We start from the raw sequence: 15,509 nt of genomic DNA, 5'->3' as shown, positions 1-15,509 counted from the left end.
TCCTCTCTAACAAGCACACCCATCTTAAGTAGTGACCTTCATGTGTAGACTCATCTTCACGCTTGCTGGTGACAGTGTGCCCCTGGTTCCCTCTTTCCCAGTCATCTTAAAGCCACCCCTTGCTGACGTGGGGGAGAAGCGGCCTTTAGTAGCTCCCTAATTGTCTGTCTGTATAATTAAGCTCAAACTTTTTTTTAGCATGGACTAAAACTTTCCCCTGACTTCCCCAAAATATCTCAGCCACTCTTACCCTCCCTACACACACACCCACACCCATCCCACCCTTTGAGAAATTTAAGCGTTTCTGAGCTCCTGTCTTTTGCACCTTCCACTCACCTCTTCATCAGAACCCTCCCCTACCCTTTCTGCAGGCTGGCTGCTTCCCATGTGCACCTTCAGGTTGAGATGGGCCCTCGAATAACATCTACCAGTCTGTGCCCCCATAGTACTCTGCCCTTGTGTAAGGCTGGGCCATCCATGTCTTGTTGACCTCTGTACTCTTCTACTGAACAGTGCTTACAGCATAATAGGTGCTTGGTAAGAACTACTTAGGCAAATGAATGGATAAACAAAAGACAGAAAATAGTGGTAGAAAAGTATCCCCAGAGAGTCTAATCATAGGCCAACAATCCTAGGTAGGATTAATAATACAATGGCACTTGATTGATAAAACTGAGTCATGTAGTTAAACCATTTGGGAAAAAAAAAAATGCCACCTTACACAGAAAACAAGAATGTAAGTCAGCTGAGATGGATGGTGTTGTTTGAGATGAGGAAAGGGATATGCGGTGTGCTTTTAGCTTTCAGACTTGTTTTGTTTTCTAAACTGGCATCCGCAGCTCTGCAGCCCAGCCTCTGGCACCTAACTGGCCCGGGTCTGGCACTCCCAGAAGTTCCCTCAAGAGCCATGCCCCCCACCCCCACCCCCTGGGGCTTTGGGAGACTCCTAGCAGCTCTCCAGGGCCCAGGCTGGCCGCCAGCCCAGCTTGGAGCCACCACTGGGATCCTGGGTTGCGAGGAAGCTGGGGGCCAGGGGGCGGGGGTTCTCAACTTTTCTCTCTCTCTCAATATTTAATGGGTAGTTTCCCTTTGCTTCTGTTTCTGACTTGATTAAAGAGGAGAAAAGGGAGTTGGACTACCAGAAGAGTAGCAGACGGCGCATCTGGCTTGCATTTTAAAATGCCATCAAAGTTTTTGCTGTTGTTCTTGTGTGTGTGTGTGTGTGTGTGTGTGTGTGTGTGTGTGTGTGTTTGTTTGTTTGTTTTCATTTTAACAGCGATCCGAGAACTTCTCCTTGGGGGAAATGGCGCATCCAAAGCCCGCCCAGCCCAGCCCGAGGGCTCTAGGCTTTATTAGGGTAATGCTTTAAACAAAAACTCCACGGACAGAAACCCAAAGGCAGCCGTGCGCTCCTTAAGTCAAAGGCATCTGTTCTGAGCGCCTCGCTCGGTTTGCCGTTTGTCAACCCGCGTTTAAGAGCAGGATTTTAAAACAGGAAAATGGATAAAAGAAAAGAAAAGCGAAGTCCCGCGGTCCGCCGACTCCTATTCATTATCTCCAGCAGCATATGGGACCATTCTCCTACTTGTCCTCTCCCTTTCTTCCTTAAAAGTAAAAGCAACCAAGCCGGTCCCGCTTCATAGCAAACCCACTCTTTGTGCCGGAGCGGTGCCTCCGCGACTACTACTTCCTCCGCCCCCCGCCTCCTCCTCCTCCTCCTCCTCCCGCGCCGCCGACTTTCACTGGGGGAAGAAGGCGGCGGGCGCCCTTTGCGCCGGGAAGCCGGGGCCGCGATTGGGCGACGGTCCCTGAGCCTCCAGGTCCGTGTCGGTTTCAAGGCTCCTCCCTCCTGGTGAAAGGCAGACTGCGGGGCGCCTGGAAACCGGTCCGAGGGCGCGCGAGGGAGAGGAGAGCGAGCGAGTTGAGGGATTGACACAAATGGTCAGGCGGCGGCGGCGGAGAAGGAGGCGGAGGCGCTGGGGGGAGCCGAGGCCGCTGGGCTGCCGAGAGTTGCGCGCTCTACCCGGCCGCGGCCACTAGCGCGGCGCCGCCAGCCGGGAGCCAGCCAGCCGAGGGCCAGGAAGGCGGGACGCGACCCCGGCGCGCCCGAGCCACCCGGGCTCTCCCCGCCGCCCGCGCTTCATGAATCGCAAGTTTCCGCGGCGGCGGCGGCTGCGGGACGCGGAGCGGGAGACGGGGGAGCGGGCCGAGCGCGGCTCGGGCTCGACGGAGGGCACCGGCGCCGAGAAGATCTCCCCGGCCGCAGGGGGAGCCGCCGCCCGCCGCGCCACCGCCAGCCCCAGCCGAGCGGCGCCAAGAAAGGAGCTGAAAAAGTATGGCTGAGGAGGAGGCGCCTAAGAAGTCCCCGGCCGCCGGCGGCGGGAGCTGGGAACTTTGTGCCGGGGCGCTCCCGGCGGGGCCGGTGGCAGAGGGGAGCTGGGACTCTGGCCACCGCCGCCGCCGCCCCCCAGCTGGCTCCGGGCGCTTGGCGCGCTGGCTGCTGCTGCTGCTTTGGCTGCTGGAAGCCCCGCTGCTGCTTGGGGTCCGGGCGCAGGCGGCGGGCCAGGGGCCCGGGCCAGGTCAGCAGCCCCCGCCGCCGCCGCCGCCTCCGCAGCAACAGAGCGGGCAGCAGTACAACGGCGAGCGGGGCATCTCCATCCCGGACCACGGCTACTGCCAGCCCATCTCCATCCCGCTGTGCACGGACATCGCGTACAACCAGACCATCATGCCCAACCTGCTGGGCCACACGAACCAGGAGGATGCGGGCCTCGAGGTGCACCAGTTCTACCCGCTCGTGAAGGTGCAGTGCTCGGCCGAGCTCAAGTTCTTCCTGTGCTCCATGTACGCGCCGGTGTGCACGGTGCTGGAGCAGGCTCTGCCGCCCTGCCGCTCCCTCTGCGAGCGCGCGCGCCAGGGCTGCGAGGCGCTCATGAACAAGTTTGGCTTCCAGTGGCCGGACACGCTCAAGTGCGAGAAGTTCCCGGTGCACGGCGCGGGCGAGCTGTGCGTGGGCCAGAACACCTCGGACAAGGGCACCCCGACGCCCTCGCTGCTGCCCGAGTTCTGGACCAGCAACCCCCAGCACGGCGGCGGCGGGGGGTACCGCGGCGGCGGCGGCTTCCCGGGGGGCGCCGGCGCGTCGGAGCGAGGCAAGTTCTCCTGCCCGCGCGCCCTCAAGGTGCCTTCCTACCTCAACTACCACTTCCTGGGGGAGAAGGACTGCGGCGCGCCCTGCGAGCCGACCAAGGTGTACGGGCTCATGTACTTTGGGCCCGAGGAGCTGCGCTTCTCGCGCACCTGGATCGGCATCTGGTCGGTGCTGTGCTGCGCCTCCACGCTCTTCACGGTGCTCACGTACCTGGTGGACATGAGGCGCTTCAGCTACCCGGAGCGGCCCATCATCTTCCTGTCGGGCTGCTACACGGCCGTGGCCGTGGCCTACATCGCCGGCTTCCTGCTGGAGGACCGGGTGGTGTGCAACGACAAGTTCTCCGAGGACGGGGCGCGCACGGTGGCGCAGGGCACCAAGAAGGAGGGCTGCACCATCCTCTTCATGATGCTCTACTTCTTCAGCATGGCCAGCTCCATCTGGTGGGTGATCCTGTCGCTCACCTGGTTCCTGGCGGCCGGCATGAAGTGGGGCCACGAGGCCATCGAGGCGAACTCGCAGTATTTCCACCTGGCCGCCTGGGCCGTGCCGGCCATCAAGACCATCACCATCCTGGCGCTGGGCCAGGTGGACGGCGACGTGCTGAGCGGCGTGTGCTTCGTGGGGCTCAACAATGTGGACGCGCTGCGTGGCTTCGTGCTGGCCCCGCTCTTCGTGTACCTGTTCATTGGCACGTCCTTCCTGCTGGCCGGCTTCGTGTCGCTCTTCCGCATCCGCACCATCATGAAGCACGACGGCACCAAGACGGAGAAGCTGGAGAAGCTCATGGTGCGCATCGGCGTCTTCAGCGTGCTCTACACGGTGCCGGCCACCATCGTCATCGCCTGCTACTTCTACGAGCAGGCCTTCCGGGACCAGTGGGAGCGCAGCTGGGTGGCCCAGAGCTGCAAGAGCTACGCCATCCCCTGCCCCCACCTCCAGGCCGGTGGAGGACCCCCGCCGCACCCGCCCATGAGCCCCGACTTCACAGTCTTCATGATCAAGTATCTGATGACGCTGATCGTGGGCATCACGTCAGGCTTCTGGATCTGGTCTGGCAAGACCCTGAACTCCTGGAGGAAGTTTTACACGAGACTCACCAACAGCAAACAGGGGGAGACCACCGTCTGAGACCCGGGAGGCTCGCTCAGCCCGTTCCCAGCCCTCGGCCCGGGGCCCAGCCACCATTCCAAAACCTTTCCCCCCCGGAATCCTGGCCAACCCTGGCTGCTGTATGCTTCCTCACTAGACACTTTCGCAGGCTTCTTTGTAACACCATGGCTCCTGCAAAAGCTTCCGTCCCTGGGGGCAAACGGACCCCAGGGCCCAACTGCCTGCGGGGGGGGATGGACCGACCTCTCTCCCTGGTACCAGGACTGTACGCTTTTATGATTGTAAATAGCCTGTGTAAGATTTTTGTAAGTATATTTGTATTTAAGTGACGACTGATCACGCGATTTCTTCTTTTCCTTTTCTTTCCTTTTTTTTTGGGGGGGGGGGTGTTTGTTTTGTTTCAATTTGGATGATTTAGGGCGGTTTAACCATTTGAGGCTTTACTTTCTTGCCCTTTTTGGAGTACTACAGAGATAAAAACAGAGCGCACCGGCCCGGAGTCCCGCTGGTTCGCGCGCGCGCGCGCGCGCCCCTCCCGCCGCCTTGCCGCCCGTAGGTGGGGAGCATCTTGGGCTGAAGGTCCGGGTCACTTTCCACCCCCTTGTTCTGCTCCCTCCCTTCCTCTCCTGGCTTGAGTTTGGAGATCTTAAGGTACTGAACTTCCTAAAGCTTTCTAGTCTTCCCCGTCGGGGCCAGATTTCCCAGGTCTGCCCCTTTGACTTCCGGAAGCTGAATTTTTCCCTGTTGAGCACCTTCCCCCTGGCTTCCAGGAGGCCCGCGTCTGTGGTGGCCGGCAGTCCCAGACTTCCTCCGCACCAGCCTCCAACGCCCGGGCACTCCCTCCTTCCACCCAAGTCGGTTAGAGGGTGAGTGGGAGAACCATGCCAAACTTTTTAAAGTCTAATTTTTGGTGGATGAGCTCATTTCATTCTCTAGTGTCTAAAACCTGGTATGAGTTTGGCCAGCGTCATGGAAAGATGTGGTTACTGAGATTTGGGAAGAGGCATGAGGCTCTGCGTGGGTTGGGAGAGACTGAAGGATGGGGGTTATAAAATGTTCGTTCTAATTGTATACTGATGCCTGGCAACCTGCCTGTAGGACTGAGACAGTCCGGGTTTAGATTTTAGCGTTCCGTGGAATGGAAATGTTGAGGTCACCTGGAAAGCTTTGTCGAGGAATTGATCTTTGCTTTCCTTAACAGGACTGCAGAACATAAACTGAATTTGAAAACTTGAAGGAGATTTCAGTGTCATGGACTTCCTCAAAGTGAAGTGCTACTTTCTGATTTTTTTTAACCAAATGATAATTAGACATATATCAGAAACTTTAAAATGTAAAAGTTGTGCTTTCGACATATTATGATTCTTATTCAGCAACACATTCTGAGGGAGGAACAATCCACATCATTAATAAAACCTGGTAAGAGCCCCAGAGGGAAAGGAGGTGGATTAATTGATGGATTAGCTCCTGAAATTAACACAATATGGGCATGCATGCTAAAGGGAAACTGTGTGCAGGTCTGCTGCAGTAAATGCTGTGTGCTCCTTTTTGGATTTACAGAAATGTATCAAATGTAAATCTTTCAAAGCCATTTAAAATATTCACTTTAGTTCTCTGTGAAAAAGATGAGAAAGGCAATCTTCCTGATTGTATTGTAAACTTTAAGAGTTTATCAAAATGCCGGTACTTAGGACCTAAATTTATCTATGTCTGTCATACCCTAAAATGACAATGGTCTTTGAATTTGGTATGCATTTATTCTGTTCACTATCACAAAATCATCTATATTTATAGAGGAATAGAAGTTTATATATATATTATACCATATTTTTAATTTCGCAAATAAAAAAAATCAAAGTTTTGTACAAAATTATATGGTTTTTGTGCCTGAAAATAATAGCGTTGAAACTGTCTAAACTACAAACTATCTTTACATTTTAGAGTGTCTCATGGCCAGTCCCACAGTATATAAAGTCAGGAATTCAATGACAAAGCCTATCTTTAAACCTTCATACCCATCCTTCCAAAGACTTATCGTACTTGCATTGTGATTGACATTGTGAAGTCCCTAAAAAAGATCTGCTTGCAGGGCAGTAACAATATAAAAGAGAAGTTTGAACATTATTTCTTTACTCGAAGAAAATGATTAAAAAGAGAACTCTAATTTTAATATTAAAGCTTTTTTTGTTTGTTTGTTTCAAGGGGCAAATTTACATGACTTTTTATAATATGGAGGTTTATTTTTAAATCATCAGCCATCACCTTTGTCACAGTTTTTATGAGGTATTGTCTTATATTTTCCATAATCTTGGATATTCCAAAACTATAAACAGGTATTCAATAAATGGTTAACTGACAGTGTTTATAAGCATTTTAAACAGCAGTTGGTTGTATAAGGTTATTTTGTTGTTTGCTTCTGAAGACTCCATTTTTATATTGTTTAAGGAACCTTCTTCAGAGGCATTATCTAGTTGGTCTACTCTTAGTCAGAATTTATATACATGCATATATGTAGAATATATATATGTACATATCTATTTATACACATACACATAAGCATATATATATACACACACACATTAATTTGTATAAAATAGAGATTCAAAGTTTACTTATACATTTTACAATGTGGAAATAAGGTTATGAGAAACAGAAAATGCCAGATGGGAAACCTTAAATACCTTTGAAAGACCAGTCTCTTATTCCTTTACAGATTAAAAATATCTTTATTAAATTTTCCATGAAAACAAGTGGTGTGATAAAATGACAAGGTGCTAAAATGAAGATCATTGATACAATAGAGTTACTTTCATGGTTATAAGGCTATTGTTTTATGTCATCATTATTTCAAGGTAAATGAAAAAGTTCAATCTAATAGAAAATATAGTATTCTAAGTTCCAAGATGCTATTTTATGTTCTTTTTTCTTTGTTACATTAATGTAGTAGATATCTGAAAAGGTTTTATTGTATAAACACAAAAAATAGCAATTCTTATACCAAATCAAAACATGTCTCTTCACAAGATAATTCAATCAGATAATTTCTGGGGAAAAATAAGAAATTATTTTTCTCTATCCAAGGAATAAATATAAAGCATTCTTATTGTGGGTGTCCTTAAAATAATGTAACTACAAATTTGATGCAGAAAGGTTTTACAGTGCTGGATTTAAATAGCTTTTAAAGGTATTTTTAAGATGGCACCAGGCTTTGTGTTTAGAAAAACAGTTTATTTTAAATTATGTAGAGTATAGAAAGCCAGTATATTATTTTGTTTCTTCCAATACTGGTGGCAAAATAAGACTTGCCTCCAAAATTGTAAAGCTACTGGGAATTTGGTACCATCCACTTGCTGTTTCCATGATAAACCCTATTTTCAGATGGTTTGGTTTGCCTATCAATGGGAGTCAATCCCCCCCCCCCATCCCCACCATGTGCTTGATTCAGCTTTTATACATAGTATGAAAGGGTTCTGGTGCTCTATTTTTTTAAGCAATTTTTAACTTGAACTTTGTGGGGGCAGAAAGTCATATTTTAAATCTCAAAGCCAGCAAGTGTCAAACATATGCCAAACAGCTGGGCCAGATATTTCCGTTTGTCTGGGGTAGCCATTTGTCAGCCTGAGTCTGCAGATTTGGTCCTTTGGTCTCCAGTGACCACTGAAGCCTTCCTGTAGTTGCATCATTTCTGAAGTCCAGTATTTAACTAGGAAAGGAGGCCACAGTGAAGAGTTGGTGGCCAATTAAGAAAACAAACAAACAAAAAAAAAACCCTAAACCATAAACCATCTCAGGACCTGGATGGTTTCCAATCACTCTCCCTGATATCATGTTTCAATCTTGGTACACTTTTGTGTTATTGTTTGTTTTTTTAAAAAGATGCCATATTTTCGGTGTGTGTATTTTGGTTCAACGTCAGCTCCTCTAGCTTTTATTGCTTTCTAGTCCATCTATTGGCTCTAGGCCACATTTTATGTAATGTACATGCAGTTAATTGAAACCAGTGGTATGACACTGGGTATCTCTGACATCTCTGATTATAATAGTCTGTGTAATGGGCCTGAGAGATAAGAATCAAAATGTGCTCATTACCTATGTATTAGGGTGGACACTAGTTATATAGTGATTGAATACTTCACAGAATATACTAATTTCAAAATCTTGCAAGATTAACCTGCAGGAGCCAAAATTAGATATGGACTATATAAAAACTGCAGTTACATTATTAGAAAGAAATCGCAATACTACCTGTATTCAAGGCTTTTATCTTAAGGCCCTTACATTTGAAATGGGTGGGGGGGGGGTGTCTTACAAGGGAAGTGCCAAACAAGGAAAAGTTGGTGACTTCTAAGATTTACATCTATATTTTGAACTATTGGCAGATACCAATAGAATTTGAAAAACAGTACTTGAGCTTCAATCATGACTCAGAATTCCCTTAAACTTTTTGGACTTAACTATCTCTGTTCACCTTGGTCATACCTTCTGACAATGGATATGTTAAGTATAGTGACAAAGGAGCTTATTTGGAAACTGGTGATTAAAAAGCAAATAGAGTCTAGACTGATTTTATTCAGTTTTATGATTTGTGGTGATAAGTGTCTCTATTCTGTTATAAAATCAAGTTCCTGTTCAAATAAAATAACACTTCCTTTGGTTACAAGTTGATTTGGGACCCTAATAACAGGTCAAATCAAAGGGCTTCTCACAGAAATCTTCTCATGTAGTGGATAGGCTCAAGTATAGCTATAAGTATATCCTATAATGAACATGCAATAAATATTCTGAAGGTTATCAGTTTTATAACTCAAGCAGATTCTTAAATTGCTTGAAAAAATAAGATAACATTTTCCAATAGAGATTTCTCTAAATCATTTTCTATTAAGATGGTGATATTTTAAAGAGGCATATTTGGGGGTGATAAATTTAAGTAACATTGCATTTTCTAAAGGGATCATTAATATACTAGTTGAATGTCATATTTGTATAACTCATAATTCTAAAAGCAAAGTTGCACACTGATTTATTCCTTTACATTGAGTTTAATTGTAAAGCATTGATTTGCACATTTTATACATGCATTCTATTTTTTTAAATAAAATTGACTTCCTTGAAGACAATTTTTAAGTTTTAAAATGTATAATATGCATATTTCATATAAAGAAGATCTCAAGAAATTTCATTCATAGTACTGACTTTCAAAACATGTTCATAGGAATAGAGTGATTAACATGAAATGGAAGCACTAATGCTGCTTCGAGGGAGTTCTCTGTGGCCTGGGTATCTTTTATTTTCTTTTCAAAAAACCAAGTGTCTTCTAAGTTGTGGGTATCTCCATATTTCAGATCTCAACACCTATTTGAATTAAATTTGCTGGGGAATAACCACAGAATCCCCCCACAGACAAAGTGTGGCCTTGATTTCCTTTCAAGTTGGCAGCGTGTCCTTGCTTAAGTGAAGCGCTCTGAGATAGATTGTTCTCTCGTCCTTGGAAATGCTCACCTTCACAAACGTAGCAGCAAATCCCTGGAAGTCATGCAGGCTAGTGAAATGCATATTCCAAATGCCAAGTGCCACTTGATTGTCACAAGGATTTTTTCCTTAAAGGTAGATTTTGAGACTATTCTTGACCTTGTATTTCAAACTCTTGGAAAACACTTTATAAAAGTTAACTTCAGTAAATGCTCTGTTAAAAACAACTCAGATAGGGGGACCCACTCTCCACATTTGCCCAGGGCCTAGGGGTTTCTTGGAATGTGGGACTTGCGGTAGGAAAACCAGGAAAATCCTGGGTAAACTGGGATGGTGGGTCATTCCTATTCCATGGATTAAATTGTGCTTCCAAGATAGAGTAAAAGCTTCTAGGTTGGTGATTGGTCTAGTATTAAAAATATTCCACTGTAGTATTAGTCTTTTATTACCAGATGAAAAGCCAATGAAACCAACCCTTTGTAACTGATCTTCAGAGTCAGAACCAATCAACAGAAGCTCAGTGGAACATGAGGGTACACAGGAACAAACCACATTGATATCTTGGCCATTCTGCCTTGAGCTTTCTGCCTCTTGAAGAAATAGGGTCTAGACACAGGAATCTGTATTTCATTACTCATGAAGTCAGGTTAAGGAGGTATTTTTATAAAAGACTAAAAAGTATTCCTTTGTAATGCATAGAGTTGGGGTTTTGTTTGTTTTATTTTATTTTTAGTTGATGCTGCAGTTTATCAATTGTGAGAAACTGTTAGGTTTTTGCATATGTTTATATTTATTTTCCTGTATAATAATGCAATCCACTAGAATGAGATTACAAACTCAAGCAGGGATTACTCCAAATAGCTATTTATCAGCAGGTACTTTTTCTCAGAGGTGAGTAGGCTTAGCACCCATACTTTTCCCAAAATGAAAAGTTCTATCTACAGGAAAGAAAAAAGAAGTAGATAAATTCAGAATTCTATGATTATTGATAATTGTAGAATATGGTAGGTGGACCAAGCACTCCATAGCCTTCACACTTCTATTTGTAGAAACTCTTCAGTCTCAGAATTTTCCACCCTTTCCATAATAAGTTCATCCTTCTTGTCATTCTTCTTATCTGTCCATTCCTGTCATTTTTCTTATGAATCCATTCCTGCCACCCTTCTTGGAAATGCATATAAAATTTCACTGCCTTCGTTGTAGAAACAAAACACTGTATTTGCTGTCTTTTAGTTAAACTCCATGTAAAGGAATAAAAAAGAAATGCAGGTAATGTAATTATTTCAGGAGGTACCTATACATTCGACTCTAGAGTTGTGATTCTCATTTGGCAATATCCAAACACATTTTTGATTGACATGGGGAGTGGGGTTACCATGGCCATTTAGTGAGTAGAGTCCAGGGAAGCTACAATGCACAGAACAGCCCCTGAAAATAAATGATCTGATCCAAAGTGCCAAAGTTGAAAAACCCTGCTCTAGAGAAATACTTTAAATTGTGAAAAATACATTTTTTTAAAAAAATCACGAAATATATTAACTTTATAAAATAGAATTGAGGAAAAATATGGATTTACTGTGCCTACAGCATGGGCTTTATTTTTGACCTGCAAATTTTGTTTTAAATTGACGAATAGCCTGATGATACTGCATAGCTGTCAATAGCTTTGTCTTCTTGGGCTGTTATAACAATGTATCATAGGCTGGGAAGTTTAAACAACAGACATTTATTTCTCATATTTCGGAGACCTGGGAAGTCCAAGATCAAGTTGTCAGCAGACAGGGTTTCTAATCCTGCTTCTTGGCTTAAAGACAGCCACCTTGTTATGGTTTGCTCCCATGAGGGTGGAGAAAGAGAGAGAGATTTCTCTTAGAGTAAAGATGCTAATTCCATCATGAGGGTCCAATAGTTACGACTGAATCTAAGCCTCATTATTTCCCCAAGGCCCCACCTCTAAATTCCATCACATTGTGAGTTAGGACATCAACATAGGAAGCAAACATTCAGCCCATAACTGTCAGTAATATAAATCTGATTTTATTATTTAAATCTAGACAGGGATGTAAATGAAATCATCATTTTAGTGGAAATAAATCTGTAAATAACATTAAACAAATTTATTGAAAATTTTCTTAAAGTGTCTGTTAGTATAATGCTATTATAGTTCATATTCCATATTTTCATGTTCTTTTACACATTTCCCTGCAGCACCGGAGGTGTTAGGGTGCTGAGGAAGAACTCTGGCCAGGGAGCCAGAAAAATCTGGATTCCAGTATTGACCTTGGAAATCAGGTTAAGGTACTTGGGGGAGTCTGACCCACAGGATTTCATGAGTCAAAGGAAGACCCTAATGAAATAGTAGATGAGAAAGCCTTTTTATAAACAGTGAAGCTCTATACAAATGTGAGAGTTTTCATTATCATTCACATTGAGCTAATTAAGGAGGAGACAGAAACATCTCAAAATCTCCTTCTCAGCTCTAACTGCCCCACTTCCCCCAACTTTTAGAAAAGGATGTTCTAGTCACTAAAGGGACCCAAGGTGACTGGGGGCCTTTCAGCAGTTTTCCCGGCCCCAGCCTTTGTCTTTGTCTCTACTTTGTCTCTACACTTGGGTTGTCTTGAGCACACCTAGGATTTTCCCAGTTTTTATGAGACTCCGGTTAAATATAATAAATCATTCTGCATTGCAGCTACTTTAAGAGAGATCGGGTCCTAGTTAGAAGAAAGAAGGCCCTTGTTAAAGAGGGCTGATTTGGGGCAAGAATTCTGCTATAGGAGAGTTTTAGGGTCAGAGGGGTAGGAGGACTAAGAAGATGTTCTAGATCCAAATGTGGCAAATTCACAGGCAGACACTCTGGATTGAGAGCCCTCACAGAGTGGCACAGCTCTCCCAGGAGCTGTTTTTGTCCATTTTGCTCATTGATGAGTTGGGGTAGATGAAAGAAGAAGCCAGGGCGTGTGTCATTTGGAACTGGGGGGTGGGGGTGGGGGAGAGATAAAGAAGAAAGGGCTATAATGAAAATCAAAGTCAACTATTCTTTTCTGGGGGCTAGTCCTTGTGGAGGTGAGTAGAGTAGTTGAATGGAAACATCTCTTGAATGGGGCCATAACCCTGGACTGAAAACATCACCTTCTTTCCTCATTCTCCTTTAAAAAAAAAAAAAAAAATCAATTTAAGATAATAGGGAACTGGCAACAGAGAAGTTGAATGTCATCTTGGAAAGAATGTTGGACTTATATGCCCTGGCTTGAATCCCAACTAGCTCTTAGCCTCAAATCCATTTACTTAAAATAGTAATAATAACAATATTTTACTAAATTGGCTGTTGGGAGGATCAAAGAAATAAAGTATATAATGGTATTTTTAGCACTAGAGAGTTATCTACAGATTTTAGTGCTCCTCTCCTCCCTGTATATTTCTTTCTCTCTTCCTCTTCTACCAATTCTCTACCACCCCTCCTGCCTTATCTCTCATAATTTCCTCTCCCTTCTCTTCCTTCTTCTACTCACCATTATGAATGATGGAAATTGAAAAGGTATCATGCAAACTAATGCCATATTTTTCATGTGTCCTTTTTTTTTTCAGGCTAAGCATATTTTACAAGACTTATTCAGATAAAAGATTAAGTTAATGGGCAGCCTTAATGTTAAATGACACAAATAATGTTCTGTATGCTAACTAGTGATATTGCTTTTAAAGTGTAAGTGCATTTCTATGCAGTCATGCCCATTTTGGCTACACCGTTTCAAATTCAATTTCTTTCCAGCTGCTAACAATTCTGACCTAATTGGTAAGTTATACACTTGGGTAACATGGCAACAGCCCTTTGAGGCCACTCCAAATCATGACCAGGAAGAGAATCATAATTTCTTTTCAGAAGCGAGCTCCTCACTGCAGTGATAACTAATGGAAGAATTGAAGGAGTCCTTTGTTTGTCCTTGTTGACTATATTGCCAAAGGGAGTTTATTCAATAGCATTATGTAAATGTTCCTCTGGTACTACTGAAACATACTGAATGTATTTTAATGCATGAAGCAAGATTGAGGGCTTCTAGCAAAGCAGTTGATCGGTCATTTTATTATTTTATTATATAGAAAGAGTAGCTAACCATTTGGTGCCTTGGTCACCCCCATGGTCTAATGCAGTGGTTCTCAACCATTCTAATGCCGCGACCCTTTAATACAGTTCCTCATGTTGTGATGACCCCCAACCATAAAATTATTTTCGTTGGTACTTCGTAACTGTAGTTTTGCTACTGTTAATGAATCGTAATGTAAATATCTGTGTTTTCTGATAGTCTTAGGCTCTACAGCAGCGACCCACAGGTTGAGAACCGCTGCTGTAGAGCCTAAGACCATCGAAAAACACAGATATTTGCATTACGATTCATAACAGTAACAAAATTACAGTTACGAAGTAGCAACGAAAATAATTTTATGGTTGGGGGTCACCACAACATGAGGAACTGTATTAAAGGGTCGCGGCATTAGAAAGGTTGAGAACCACTGGTCTAATGTATTGATTTTCTATTGCTGTTGCAATAAATTGTGCTGATTTTGTGAGTCGGGGGAAAATTCAGGAACCACACACCTGAAAAACACAAATTTATTGTCTTACTGGCCTATAGTAGGAAGTCTAACATTGGTTTCATTGCGCTACGATGTATGGCTGTGTTCCTTTCTGAAGGATCTGGGAGAGAATCCATTTCCCTGCCTTTTCCAGCTTCTATAAGTTGCCCTCTAGGCAACTAAATTACTAAATTACTTCTGGCCTCCATTTCATTCTCTCAAAGTATGTTTCTATCAATGGTCAGTTCCTCATTGATTTACCCCCTTTTCTGCTTAGCAGTTTATAAATCATTTCTAGTCCTCTAACTCTACTAGATTCCTGTATATTCTAGAAGTCATTTTTTCCCTCTTCCTTGCTACCTATCCTCTTGTGTGCTACCCTTTTTGTTACCTTATTTGTGATTTCAATACATATGCCTCTAGATTCATGTTTTGTGTCTGTCCCAGAAATAGGTTAGAAATGATGGTGATTGACTAATGTCAACCCTCTTCTCCCAAGTGAACACATATAATCCCACTATTTTTATTTTTCTACAGGTGATATAACTGCATGATTTCCATCAGAAACATATCTGTCAAGTTACTGTATTTTTGCCTTTGGTGATGGGCTGGGTGTGAGAGATAGTGGGCACACTTCATCTCATCTCTATTAATTGTACCTGTGTTTCTGGCTAAGATTGTAGATTTTAATTCTTCATGAAGTTACCATCATGGTCATAGAGAAAAACTTTTCTCGTGATCTTCAATTACAATGTTTTGTCGAAAAAAATTTTTTTGATTGCCTGAGTTTGCGTTTTATGTAAATTCAGGTAACAAATACATGTGCCCTAGTTTAAAATGTTATGTTGACATTTTTGGAGAAGAAAATTCTCTAGCATTACAAATGCATCCCTGAAAATGTTCTCTAAAATTTAATTTTAGTCTGCACTAGAAACCAACAGCAAGATTTTTTTTCTATTTAGACCATTAGAGCTAAAATTATATTTTCCCTTCCATATATGTATAAATCTGTCTGGAAAAATGTACTCCTTTTTCAGCAACTATTCAAGAAGGATTTCAGAATTTCAAAGCTATTTCCAAATATGCATTATTTGTAAGCTTCTGAATTTGGAGGGATTATACAGAAATACAGCAGTATTTTTAGAGATCAGTAATTCATTAACATATACAAAGTACTTAATACTACTATCACTTATCTTCTTTT

General features: G+C 43.8%; 1 protein-coding gene across 1 annotated transcript; it reads left to right on the top strand.

Annotated features, from left to right (window-relative positions):
* The first annotated feature begins 1,873 nt into the window (after positions 1–1,873).
* Positions 1,874–4,342, top strand: FZD1 (frizzled class receptor 1). The gene has a single exon (XM_008149211.3). It carries the CDS (start codon positions 2,336–2,338, stop codon positions 4,280–4,282), a length of 1,947 nt encoding a protein of 648 aa, XP_008147433.1. The 5' UTR covers positions 1,874–2,335; the 3' UTR covers positions 4,283–4,342.
* Positions 4,343–15,509: the final 11,167 nt, after the last annotated feature.

Source organism: Eptesicus fuscus, chromosome 14 (genome assembly GCF_027574615.1).
Source record: "Eptesicus fuscus isolate TK198812 chromosome 14, DD_ASM_mEF_20220401, whole genome shotgun sequence".
Lineage (NCBI taxonomy): Eukaryota > Metazoa > Chordata > Mammalia > Chiroptera > Vespertilionidae > Eptesicus > Eptesicus fuscus.
The sequence above is the reverse complement of the archived record's forward strand: the minus strand, read 5'-3'. Positions and strand labels throughout refer to the sequence as shown.

Coding starts and splice junctions, on each gene's coding strand:
- FZD1 (XM_008149211.3), top strand. CDS start 2,336: ATGGCTGAGGAGGAGGCGCCTAAGAAGTCCCCGGCCGCCGGCGGCGGG.